Source organism: Ochotona curzoniae, unplaced genomic scaffold, assembly GCF_017591425.1.
Source record: "Ochotona curzoniae isolate NIBS_2020 unplaced genomic scaffold, NIBS_Ocur_1.0 patch4, whole genome shotgun sequence".
Classification (NCBI taxonomy): Eukaryota; Metazoa; Chordata; class Mammalia; order Lagomorpha; family Ochotonidae; genus Ochotona; species Ochotona curzoniae.
In genome coordinates, this window is record NW_024466972.1 from 952,695 (window position 1) to 966,335 (window position 13,641).

Genomic DNA, 13,641 nt, shown 5'->3' on the forward strand with positions numbered 1-13,641 from the left:
GCAAGGGAGTTTGTCTTTGGATGGTTTTTTAAAAATTATTTAAGTTTACAGTTTGATACTCAAAATTTTCAAGTATATCAATTACAGGAAAATTTTGTAGTGAGTCTCTGTAAATAATAATGATTATTATTATTGAAATGCAGAATTACAGAGAGCAGAGACAGGTCTTCCATCTACTTCCTCACTCCCAAGATGGCCATAGTGGCTGGAGCTGAGCTGATCCGAAACCAGGAGCTTAGAAGTTCCTCTGAGTCTAAGATGACTCCAGATGCTCAAGGGCTTAGGCCACCATCTGCTGCTTTCCCAGGCCATTAGCCGATAGTCAAGGCACAAACCGGTACTCATTAGATGTTGGCAACTCAGGTGGAAGCATCGGGAACTATTTGCTCGTGGTTCTTAGGCTAGAGCTATCTCTAGATCAGTCTACTTCTGAATTGTGGGATTTTCTCTGGTAAAACAGAGCATTGCCAGAATGCCAACTGTAATATCTTATTCTAACCTCAAATTTTTAGCCCAAAATATTTAAATATAAAAGAATACTGTTGAAATATTTTTCCCTTTTAGATGATAGTATATAACATCTTGTTTTCACAGAATGAAATGGCTTTAGTGCAAGAATTGGGTGTGCCGCCAGAAAACATTATTTACATAAATCCTTGCAAGCAAGCATCTCAGATAAAATACGCCGCAAAAGTTGGAGTGAATATCATGACATGTGACAGTGAAATTGAATTGAGGAAGATTGCACGTAATCATCAAAATGCTAAGTAAGTATAAAATAAGTGATCAGTGACATTGTCTTATTCTTTAGAGTGTTGGGTTTCTCTTTTGCCTTGACAGAAAGAGCATTTATGCTAGGGCGGTGGTGTTTATTGTGATTATAACTTTCCTTAGTTAATTTTGCTACCCTTTCATCAGATATTTTTTCTTTTTTAAGATTTATTTTTTATTTGAAAGGCCAGCTGAGCCCATTCCAAACCATGAAATTCTTCCAGATCTCCCAATTGGCATTGTGATCCGAGTATTTGAGCCATGCTGTTTCTTTCCCAGACTGTAAGCAAAGAACTAGATTAGAAGTAGAGCAGTTAGAACAATAACCAGAGCCCGTATGAGATGTGAGGGCCACAAATGGAGGCTTATCCCACTATATCTTGGAGTTGGCCCAGATACCTGTTACAATCTTAAACTGAAAGAAGGAATCTTTATGTGGTCATCAAATTATAGCCATAGCTATGTATATTAGCTCTGTCAGTTATTTGACAAGTTGGGAGTAGGATGTAGAGATACTTCAGAAAATTCAGAGAATGAAGTTAAAAAGTTGACTTTGGTTCACAGAGGTAAGGTTTATTTGAGGGGGTGGAGTGTGCAGCCTTGAGAATCACTCAGCACTGTATAGTAATACATGCTTCTCACTGTCTTGCAGCAGTGCCCTTGTAGTTTTGCTTATTCCTATTTAGGTAAGGGTTTCTATCTATTTCATTTCACACTTAACTTTTAATGTAAATCTAATTGTACTAAGAACCTTAGGATAAGGCCCTGTGGGCACCCTGTAGAGAATACCTGTTCATGGTTTTGAAAGAAGGCCTACTTTGCACTGTTGGCTGTGTTAGCTTGTGTGGTGACTGGTACCACATAATGTAAACATAATTTTTATATTATGAGCATTTATTGCAGGCATGGGGAACTTTTTATTTATTTATTTATTTTTGCCAAGGGCCATTTGGATATTTATAACGTTAGCCATAGTAATTATCAGTTTAAATGAACCTGCTTCAGATTCATTGGATTTGAAGTCCCACCTGCAGTTACCTTGGCAGGACTAGACCAGATCATTTCAAGGATGTTATATATGTCCCACAAGCCAGGTATTCACTTCTGTTTGTTCATCTTTCTGTGATGGTTTGGGAGGAAATACTGAGTAGTAAACCAAAAGTTTACTGTTGGAGACGTAACTCAAAGCCTCCAAATTTTTTCAGTTAGAAATCAGCTGGGAGAAATGTGTAGATGTGTTAGAGAATGACTTAGATAGGACCATTTCTGGACTTGGAAGACAGTTCAAGCCCTGATGTTTCTATTGAAAGACAATGATGCATTGCTATTCAATTTAGTCTTTTGGGGTAGATTTATGAACTGATGGACTTCATTTGAAAGTAATGTCACCTTTCATTACAGGGCCCAACTGACTCTTGCTGCTATACAGTCTTAACTCGCAGCATTTTCCATATTCCTGTCCTTGTAAGCTCCATGCTTTAGGCCCTAATTGCTAGTTTTTTCTCTATGCAGGATTGTTTTTCATTAGGTTCACTTGATTCATCCGACGCTGGATTTTGGAGCACTGTCAACATAATCAACATACTTCCTACAACCTTCAGGCTTCATATAAAGATGATGATGTAAACCAACTCTGCCCCAATCATCTTCCCCTTCTCTTAGGGTCTTACTACATATTGCAACAGAAGACAATATTGGAGGTGGAGAAGGTAGCATGAAGTTTGGCACCTCACTGAAGAACTGTAGGCATCTCTTGGAATGTGCTAAGGAACTTGATGTCCAAATAATTGGAGTTAAGTAAGTACTTGTTTTAAATTTTGTGGTATGGTGATAGGTCTTACTGGTTGTTGATGCAGGACTTTATTTTCATGCCATCAAAGATTTGACTTTCGGTCTTTAAATATGCATTAGATTTATCTAAGAAAGGCAAATGTTTTCCAAGGTAAGTGCACCTCCTCCCTTGCCTGTACCCCACCCCTCTCCCAGAGACAAAGTGGTCCATAGGTTAATGTATGATTGAAGTCCATATTAAAATGATAGTCAAGTGGCTGGCTCAGTGGTGTAGTGTGTAAGGCTGCCACCTAAGACCTCACCCTCACACATGGGCACCAGTGAGTCCTGGCTACTCCACTTCTGATTCAGCTTCTGGGAAAAGCAGTGGGAGAAAGATGACCCATGTGATGGACCCTTGCAACACACATGGAAGACTGGAATAAGTCTTAAACTTCCAAAGATTTGTTTGGGAGCCTGGTGCAATGGCTCAATTGGCTAATCCTCCCCCTGCAAGTACCAGGATCCCATGTGGGCACTGGCTGGTGATCCAGCTGCTCCACTTCCATCCTGCTCCCTACTTGTGGCCTGGAAAGCAGTAAAGGAGAGCACAAAGTCTTGGGACCCTATACTCATGTGAGACCTAGACGAGGCTCCTGGTTTCTAGGTTTGGATTGGCTCAGCTTCAACCACTGCAGCCATTTGAGGAATGAATCAGTGGGTAGAAGATGGTTCTCTATAAATCTGCCTTTCCAATACAATTTTTTAAAATGTGTTCTGCTTATGTTAAATCAGAGGGCACTGCTGATTGGGTAAATCTGCCTTTCCAATAAAAATAAATTTAAAAAAAAAAAAAAGAAAAAGATGTCTTCCATCAGCTGGTTAACTCCCCAGATGTCTGCAAGAACCTGGGCTGGGCTAGGTCATTCAGGAGCTTCTTCCAAGTCTTCCATGTGGGTGAGGAGTCCAAGTATTTTGACCATCTTGTGCTGTTTAGCTATTGAAGTAGTTTTTAACTTGAAATCCCCGATGGCCAGCCCCTTGGTGTAGCTCTTGGAGGGCCAGGGTCGGAGTCCTGGCTCTGTTCCCCATTCCAGCTAACTGGGAAGCATTAGGTAACAGCCATGGGTCTCTGCTGTCCATATGGAAGGCCTACATTAGGTTCTGGGCTCCTGGCCACATTTTGGCTATTGAAATATTTAGGAAATAAACCAGCAGATGGGAGGTTTCTCTTTCTCTGTCTCTCCTCCTCTCGCCCCCTGTTCCTCTCTCCGTCTCTCCCTCCTTCCCTCGCTCTCTCTCCCTCTTTTCCTCTTACTGTAAGATACTTGTCCATTTGCGGACTTTCCAAATGTCCCCAACAGGTCAGTCTAGATCTGAACCCTGAAACTTCATCTGTGTCTGCGTGAATGGTAGAGGCCCAAAGCACCCCAGCACCCCACTGTCTTCTCTCCGTTCCCAGGGTATAGTAGCAGGAAGCTGAATTGGAAGCAGAGCTTATCTATGGACTGGGCCCCCACCCTGCCTTGTTTTTAAATTGGGGGGGGGGCTAAGACCTGAATAAGTTTAATTTTACTATAGTTTGGGTACTAATCGAGAGCATAGCAATAATAAGCCCTAGATTTGCTAAATTGCTAATCTTGTCTTCATGAAAGTTCTTGCCTTGCAATTGATCACAAAGATCAACAATATGTTAAATTATTTTTCTATACGATTTTATATACAGGTAAATGATTTTAAAAGAAATGATTAGAAGTAGTGAATCTTTCTGTGCTCTAGACTGACCAGCTAGTAATCATTAAGTAATGATTATTTTTCTTCATGTGATAATTGTGACACATTTAAAAATTCTCATTTCATTATACTTAAAGGTTTTGAAATTTGTATATCCACTGTTAAAATTAATCATATTTCTATGAAATTTAAGCATTGTGAAATTTTAATAATGGTATTAAGTGTGGCTTACTCAGCTGAGCTAGTATTTGTACTTATTTTGCAATAGATGTATTTTATATTTGATGAGAAGTTGAAAGCCTAGAAATTTTGTGATCCAGTTTGGTTGTTATTCACATATAAGCATTTCCTGTTTATTTCTGTGGAGCAGGTTGAATAATTAGGCTAATTGGAAAAGTTAATATGCTTCCAGTGTCAGTACAGGGAGTAATAATTCCAGGACTAGAAAATGTGATGCTTTACATTTATTGCTCTTTTTCTTTATTTCAGATTTCATATTTCAAGTGCTTGCAAAGAATCTCAAGTTTATGTCCATGCTATATCTGATGCACGATGTGTTTTTGACATGGCTGTAAGTTCTTGTTTTGCTATTTCGGAGCAGGGTCTTATTGAAGAGAAGGACTTGGTGCTTTCTACCAGTTTGAACTGCTCTCATTACACTTAATATCAAATACTCATAAGTATTCAGGGCTTAATAAGGTCATTCACCTCACTAAGAGGGTTAAGGATTGAAACCATAATATGCCAGAATGCAGACAAGGTCAGGGGGACAGTATACATAATGTTGAAGTTGACTTAGTCTGGTTTATTTTTAAAAATACCTTAATACTTTAAAATGTGTTTTCTGTTTCTAGGGAGAGTTTGGCTTTACGATGAACATGTTAGACATCGGTGGAGGATTCACAGGAACTGAATTTCAATTGGAAGAGGTAACTTTCTCAAAGATTTACTTTATTTGCAAGGTAGTTATGGGCACAGGGTGGGAGACAAGATGCCAAGAGAACCTCCCCTATGATTTTCTCAAATGGCTGATATTGCATCAGGCTGAAGCCAGGAATCTAGAATTCATCTGGGGCTCCCATATGGATGGCATGGACCAAAGCAATTGGCCAGCCATAACTTGAACTAGTGCTCATATAGAATGCCAGTGCTGCAGGTAGTGGCCTAAATTGGCAGTGCTACAAAGTCAGCCCCTGTGATTTGAAATTTTGCTCATTGCTACTGTCAATTAAGTATAGAAAATAATGACCAAAAAAAACCAGTGGTATTTGCTATTGGAGTTGCTTTTTTTTTAAATTATATTTTTGACAATCTTTATATAGTTAATTGGGGTAAAAAGGTTCAAGAGCTATAGGAAAGTGGGCAAGACTATTATTTCCATATTGTTTCCTTCATGTTTAAAGGGGGGTATTAAGGGAGAAGGCCCATCCAATTTCCTACCCTCCCCAGGTACCGGATGTGGGGCAAGCTCCGAGATTCTTGCTCAAGTGGTTTTGATAGTTCACCAGTTATAAATTGCTGCCAATCTTGCCACTCCAAGCACTATGAGGTCTTTGAAGAATCCACTGATTGACATAGTCCATCATAGAGTCTCCATTTGCCCTGTATTTCACTGCCAACATATAGCTGAGATGGTTGATTGACCTGTTCTGTCTTCTCTCTTTTCTTGGTTAGGGTTCTGAGTCCAGTATTTCGATTGGGGAGATCCCCAAAGAAACTTTGTCTGAGGTGTTCTCGGACCAGATTCTTGTATGTGCTAGCAAGTACAGGGCCCGGCACAGTCCATCGCCCCGATCAGCTGGTGGTTGCAATTGCTGGGTTGATTCTGTTTTCAGCCCTGGCTTCCACTGGAACCAATGGGTGTTGTAGTCCAGCCTGGTGCTGCCCAGCACATACTCAGCCCTCACATAAACCAGTGGGAAATGCAGCCTAGTTGGAACGACCCACAATAACCCCCACCAGGCCCGCCCCGTCCTGGTTTGCCAGTATGTGTAACAATAGTCCCGTCTGTCCCATACCCCATTCCACCCCAGCCCCTGTCCTGGTTTTCGTGCCCTCCTGTAGAAGGGGTAACCCAAGAGGGAGGAGCCCACTATTTCCCTCCCAGGCCTCCCATCCCAGCTCATGCTCTCCAGCGGGAGTAGCTGTCCAGCAAAGGAACCCTCCCTTACTCCCCTGCCAGCTCTGCCTCCTCCCTTCCTGGTTCTTACAGGTGCTGATTGGGTGTGCAGTTACATCCGGTACAAGCAACCTCACCTTGGCATTCCATATTGTGCACTGGTTTTTGTCACAACCAAACCTGGCTTGACCCACACTCTGTTCTGGTGCTCGGATTCGCCAGTGGATGACGTGAACTGATTCAGCCTGGTCTTCCCCCAACCCATGCCAAATGTATGCCAGTGGTTAACTTTCCATGGCCTGTTCTGGGCTGTTTCCTATCATGTTTCTTGCACTTACCTGCAGGGTCTGTGTCCTGCCAGAGGAGTTGCCCAGGCTCCTCCATCAGAACCTCTCCCTATGCCAGATTTCATGCGCATACCAGGGGATCCATGAGCCAGCCCTACTCAGTTCACCTCTTGTCCTAGCAGGAACAGTGGCTTTTCCTGACTGGCCTTCAACCCAAACTGGTTCTTGCTGTTGGATGTTTCAGCCCAGCCATGGCTCGTCCATACCCACATACAGCTCACACATGGCTCAGTAGGGGGTTGAGACCTAGCCTAGTCCATCCCACATCTACCCTGGTCCTCCAGGACACCAGATGGTGTTGGAGTCTGGTCCGGCTCGGTGCATCCAATCCCAGTCCACACTTGTGCCAAGGGAGACTACAACTATATCCTGATCAGAACGCAGCCCCTATTCCAGCCCATGCACCCCTTGGTGGGAACCTCAGCCCAATTCAGGGTGTCCCCTTAGCTCTCCAACCAGGCCTGTTCTCAGCCATAGATCTCGTGCATGTCAGTGGTTGCTCTGACTTAGCTTGGCTCAGCCCCTCACCCTTCCCGACCTCTGCCTTAGACACTGTGGCTTAGCGTCCCTGGCTCACGCAGAACAATAGGTGCAAGAGCCTAGCTCGGCATGACCTGTGCTCTGTCCTGGTTTCTAGTTTCACCTGTGGGCTAAGGTTTGCTCAGTTCTTCCTGGTACACCCCATTCCATTACCAATTGACACATTAGCCAGCTGTTGGAGCTACTTTTCCCAGCTTGTCCGACCCCCAGGTCTGGACCACATGTTCAAGGGAGTTTCCCAAGTTCCTCCACTTGATCCACTCCCAGACCCAGTTCTCATACATGCCATTGGGTTTAGGCCAGTGCCTGGCGAAGTCTGGCCTTTCATTTGAGCTTGTATGAGCTGATGAAGGTTGAGGCTGGCCCACCCCACACCCTTTTTGATGCACATTCAGGTACTGCTACCTTGACCAGTCCAGACTGTTGTCGGTTCCTTTACCAGTGATTGATGGCAGGCTCCTTGGTCACACCTAGCTTAGTCCATCACCACCCCATCTCTTGAGCTAACCAGTGGGGCTAGAGTTTTCCACAGGGTTTGGCCCACACATCACTCACAGAATCTACCCCCTGGTTCTAGTGCTAGTTAATGTCATGGCCCTGCTTATCCATCAGCATCTCAGGTAACAGGATATGATTCTGCTGCACAAGCCCTGAGCCATAGCTTTTGCATGGACTGGTGTTCGGTGGTCAGCATTGTTCAGTGATTACAGAGTTAGTGTCATTGGGGATCTTTACAATTGTTTCACGTCCTAGAAGCACTGTGGGTTCAACCTGGATCTACCTAAGCAGCAATTCAAAGAACCAAAACCCTACAGGTCACTGGCTGGGGGGCCAGCAGGTGGAGCCTTTCACCAAATAGCACACTGGCCCCATGGGGACACCTCACAACTTGCATGCGGTCTTGTTATCAGGGATCCGAGCATGGAGATAACCCCATCCTGAGACCCACCAGCAGCTGGGAGGCTGCTGGAAGTTTAAACTCCAGAGTTGCTTTTAATTTTTTTAATTAATGTCTTTGGTCAGTTAGTAAACTGATTTAAAAACCTGCCTTAGGGCCTGTCGCAGTGGGCTAGCAGCCAAAGGCCTCGCCTTGAATACACCAGGATCCCTTATGGGCACTGGTTCTAACCCCAGCAGCCCCACCTCCCATCCAGCTCCCTGCTTGTGGCCTGGATGGCCTAAAGCCTTGGGACCCTGTACCCGTGTGGGAGACCCAGAAGAGTTCTCTGGCTGTTGCAGTCACTTGGGGAGTGAATCATCGGACGGAAGATCTTCTTCTCTGCCTCTCCTCCCTTATATATCTGACTTTGCAATAAAAACCTATAAATCTTTAAAAAAAAAAAAACTGCCTAATGAGCTGCTAAGTTGATAAGCTTTATAGTCTTATTGAAACTGCTGGAAAGTGCAGTTATCAATTAATATTGTGAAGTGTGTTCCTAAATATTGAAGCCATAATCTGGAATTTTAAATCCATAGGTTAATCATGTTATCAGCCCTCTGTTGGATGCCTACTTTCCGGAAGGATCTGGTATTAAAATCATTTCAGAACCTGGCAGCTACTATGTGTCTTCTGCATTCACACTTGCAGTTAATATCATTGCAAAGAAAGTTGTTGAAAATGATAAATTTTCTGCTGGAGGTGAGTTGTAAAGTTCAGTTTTGTTTCTGTGAGCACATCATTCTAATTAGTGTGGACATGTAAAAACTAGAGCTACTAGGACAGCTGTAACAGACTAACTTTTAAATTGATAATTTGGTGTGGCCTACAAATGATACTTACTATAAATAACCCACCCCTGCTATGTCCTGTCAGGTCAGATAACAAGAAGGCACTATGTGGTCTCTTGTCAGTGCTTCTCGAAAAATCTTCATTTCTTCTCAGGTGTGGCATGTCCCTAATACTGTGAGCCACTTCTTGGTTTCCTGATCTGGATGTTGTACTATCATTTTTTCCTTTTTCCCCTACCTCAGTTCCATAATCCAGTGTTTCTCCAAGGTACCCTGTTCATTTTTGAACTACACATAGAAATCACTGGATCACAGAGAACAGATGTTTTCAAAATGATTAGCATTTTTACTCTCCTACTCAGTGTATGTCCAGGAGGTGTTGTCCTTGCCTTCAGTGATTTTGTTGTTTTTGTCAGTGTCTTGAGTGTTTGTAGTAAGTAGCTGGTGGTAATTCATTATGGTTGTAAACTTTACCTTATGTCTAGTGGCACAGAGCAGTTTTTTAATGTGCTCCTGGGTCTCCTTTGTCAACTAGGTGTTCAGTTATATTTCTATTGAAAACGCAGATTTGTAGAGGGGAGAAATGGATCTTCTGTCTACTGGCTGACTCCCCAAATGATCACAGTATCTGGAGCTAAGCAGATCAAAGCCAGGAGCTTCTTCCATGCCTCCCACATGGGTTCAGGGTCTCAAGGCTTTGGGCCATCCTCTGCTGCCTTCCCAAGCCACAAGCTGGGGGCTGGATGGGAAGTGGAGCAGCCAGAACTCAACCCTACACTCAAGGGATGTCAGTACTTGCTGGTAGAGGATGTCTGTTGAGCCAGTGTGCAGGCAGGCCCCTCAGCGTTCCGTTTTTAGCCTGTTTTGTTTATGGGTATGTCAGTAAGTATTAGTCATTTTAGTTGAAGAATGGTAGAGATTGCATTTATTTGTTTTATAGATTAACTCAGCCTATTTAATAATAGTTTATAGTAAATTAAACTTCCTTGTTTGATTTCAGTAGAAAAAACCGAAAGTGATGAACCAGCCTTCGTGTATTACATGAATGATGGTGTTTATGGTTCTTTTGCAAGTAAACTGTCAGAGGACTTAAATGCCATTCCAGAGGTTCACAAGGCAAGTGTTATTACAAAAAATGCTGAAAGCTATTTTCCAATTATTTTAGAAGCACTCTACAGGGGGTTGGGAAGGAGTGTACTTTTTTGGTGATTTGCCTGTTGGGGCTGAGCCACTTTAGTTCATGGCCATGACGTGGCTAAAGGAAGAGCACCCTAGCGTTTGACCTGGGCTTACCTTGGATCTGACCGTGAAGAGTGCTTATCAATCCATCAGATTCAGTTATCTGAGTGAGTAAAAAATGAAAGAGAACAAACTTGCCCTTTTTCACAGAAATGCAAGGCAGATGAGCCTCTGTTTCCAAGCAGCCTTTGGGGTCCATCCTGTGATGCACTGGATCAGATCGTGGAAAGCTGTCTTCTGCCGGAGCTGAATGTGGGCGATTGGCTTATCTTTGACAACATGGGAGCAGATTCTTTCCATGAACCATCTGCTTTTAATGACTTTGAGAGGCCAGCTGTTTACTACATGATGTCATTCCGTGACTGGTAAGGGGATTTTGTTTTAAAACTGATGGTGTTGGTGAGGTGATGTTTGCTAATAATTCCTATATAACTTAATTCTTGTAAGGGTTGTTTAAAGGCTAGTTATAATCCTGTTGCATTATTCATTGTTGCGGTCTTTGGACTTAAATTCAGCACTTTGCTTATTTTTCTTTAGGTATGAAATGCAAGATGCTGGAATTACTTCAGACACAATGATGAAGAACTTCTTCTTTGTGCCTTCTTGCATTCAGCTGAGCCAAGAAGACAGCTTCCCCACTGAAGCTTAAACAGGCATTACTGCTTCATTAGATCTGAAGTTGCAGGTTAAGCTTGTCTGGTCTACATTCCAGTGGGTGGGGGGATTCAAACAACCTTATTCAGTTAATTCTCTTGGAAACAAAAATATTAGTAATAGCCATTTGGGACCAGACAAAATCAACTTTCATTTATAATTCATTGGGGGTTATAATGGGAGATTAGATAATGTATCCAGATTTAAATTTAACAGTTTGTCCTACCCCTCCTTAAGCGTTTAAAATAAAATATGCAACAAAATGGATGACTTAGTGGAGATGGAAGCCCATTAATTGGGTTCCCCATTAAACCGTTTACATACAAGTACACAGTTTTTATACTAAGGATTCGTGTTAAAAAGTCTTGTAAAGTTACTGTCTTTCACCCAGATATATCAAATGTCAGTGGAAGACGAACAGTGTGACTTCATTAGATATGTTTAGTGTATTTAGGATGTGTAAATTTGTGCTTTGAACTGTAGCTTAATAAATGTAAAATTGCATCATAGTATTTGTTGTATTTGACCTAATGTAACCCTTGTATGATTGCAATAAAATTTTGTGTAGATTTAACTTTTTTCAGGCTAAAACTTTGGGAAAGGGGCTAGCTAGCAAAAATAGCTTTGGAATAGATGTGTATATGGACTGTTGTTGGAAATTATTTTTCTTTATAGCCCATTTTAAGTTTAGTTTGGCTCAGAACTTTTCATTTATTTAATTAGTAATTTAAGTAAAGTGGTAAATCATTGTGAAGTTCAGATTCCATTATGGAGAGTTGATGTGCAGTAGTAAGCATGATGTTTAACAATTTTTAACACCAAAAATGTTAATCCTGCATAAACCAATTGTAATAATCAGTAGGTGTTTTTGTATAGATAGGATGCATAGAGTATCTTAGTAAATCTTTGAACCACAAATCCTTTGACTGAAGTGGAAGATTCTCTTAAATACTTTGGATAAACGTGGGGAAGGAAATACAGTTGCAGAAAACTGCAGAGCCCTGATACTTAAAGAAGGGCTGCGTCTATCCAGAAAGCGGATGCTCTTTGCGCAGATATTTACATTCAGATTAGGGGCTGTGGTAAAGCACACTTTGTTTCTTCAGTTTCTGATTTCAGTCATTTCAAGTTTAGGCCTTTTTGGGTTTGGTTTCAACTATTAGTTTCTTATTTCCAATCTGTTCTGCTTAGTAACTACTTTTCATTCTTTTTATACTAAGATTTTATGGTAGTAGGGGAGGGGAGTTAGCATCACTAACCTGACAGCTGTTTCCAGGACTTGGCTTTTTGTTCACTGCTTGTGTGTTAGTAATCCTGGATCTCAGAATCACAATGGTAATAAACAACAATGATCACTTCTTCCTAACTTATTCTATGTTCAGATGTGGAATTTCTGTCTCCCAAGAGGAAATGTGACTTCACTTTGGTGCCAACAGACAGAAAATTCTACCTATGCTACATAGGAGAAGTTTGGAATGCACTTAATAGCTGGTTTTTGTACCTTGATTTCAAGGTGGAAAGGAATTAATCATGAATTTCTAATAAATTTCAATCTCAAACCAGTAGGTGCTTATTACTATTTTTGATTTGATTATGCCCATTGAATTTCATGGGTTGTCTTAATAAAAGAGAAAATTAGGACCCCAAAGTCCTTGACACTTAATTGCCCTTGGGCTTTTCCAAGGAATAATAATTATGGGGTTTTGTGTAAAATTCCAAGCTACCTTGCAACATTTTTTTTAATCATAATGAGGAGGAGGACTTGTTTCCTGCCTTCTCTACATGTGCATTGTGGTCTGAAAATGCCAAACCTTGTCAGGTGGTCCTTGAGTTCTTCACTATAAGGCTTGAGCTCATGGCATATCAGTTTGCTATATCTGAGGGAGGGTTGTTCTGTGTGAAATAGCTTGAAGTTGCAAACACCACATGTGAATGATAGGATAACTTAAAGAAATGTCTGTACCGCATTTTAAAGACTGTCATAAATCTGAAGTTTGAACCTTGTATTTGAATTTGGTATGCTTAAACACTTAATGAATTAATGTAAAACTTTTTTTTACAGTATTGTAATCTCAGATCAAGATTTAACTGAAAATATAAGACCCAAATGATTTCTGTATAGTAAATTGAACTGTAAAGGTAACTTGTGTGATTCTGAATACACAGATAAAATGTTTTTATTCCTCATGTTTTACTTTGGCGTCTTGTCATGAAATAGTAGTGAAACTTTACACAGCTGCTTTGTGTAAGCCTTCTTTAGGATCCTAGTATAAAGTGATTCTGAGAGTTCAGTATGGAACAAGTAGCACATGCTGAATGAAATAGTTCTGAGGGCGGGATGCCGGTCAGGTACTTGGGGGAGTAATGACTGCTCGCAGTGGAGGGTGCAAGGGAAGCAGATCTTGCAGTGTGCCCCATGCTGATGGACTGAGGCCCCAGAGTCCGTTTAAGCTGTTGGGTAAACAGTGGCGTCTGCATCTGGTATGTGTTAATACTGACCATTGTTTTGTGTTTTGGAAGATGTATTTATCTTTATTGGTGAGGCAGATCAAATTTATGGAGAGGAGAGACAGTCTTCCATCCATTTCACTTGAGTGGCCAATGACCAGAGCTGACGTCATGAGCCAGGACCTTATTTTGGGTCTCCCATGTGGGTGCAGGGTCCCAAGGCATTGGGCTGTCCTCCACTGCTTTCCCAGGGCCACAAGCAGGGAGCTGGATGGGAAGTGGGTCCACTGG

General features: G+C 41.8%; 1 protein-coding gene across 3 annotated transcripts in view; it reads left to right on the forward strand.

The window, feature by feature from the left end:
• LOC121167609 (antizyme inhibitor 1) overlaps nt 1-13,078 on the forward strand; it is a 30,749-nt gene extending 17,671 nt beyond the window's left edge. For 2 of the 3 annotated variants that reach the window (XM_040997151.1, XM_040997152.1), the window contains 8 exons: nt 595-767; nt 2,434-2,568; nt 4,765-4,846; nt 5,130-5,204; nt 8,758-8,920; nt 10,010-10,125; nt 10,399-10,613; nt 10,786-13,078. In XM_040997151.1, coding sequence (XP_040853085.1) covers nt 595-767; nt 2,434-2,568; nt 4,765-4,846; nt 5,130-5,204; nt 8,758-8,920; nt 10,010-10,125; nt 10,399-10,613; nt 10,786-10,897 — 1,071 coding nt within the window. In that variant the 3' untranslated portion in view covers nt 10,898-13,078. The remainder of the gene's footprint in view (nt 1-594; nt 768-2,433; nt 2,569-4,764; nt 4,847-5,129; nt 5,205-8,757; nt 8,921-10,009; nt 10,126-10,398; nt 10,614-10,785) is intronic. The other variant, XM_040997153.1, reaches the window with a different exon arrangement.
• Nucleotides 13,079-13,641: the final 563 nt, after the last annotated feature.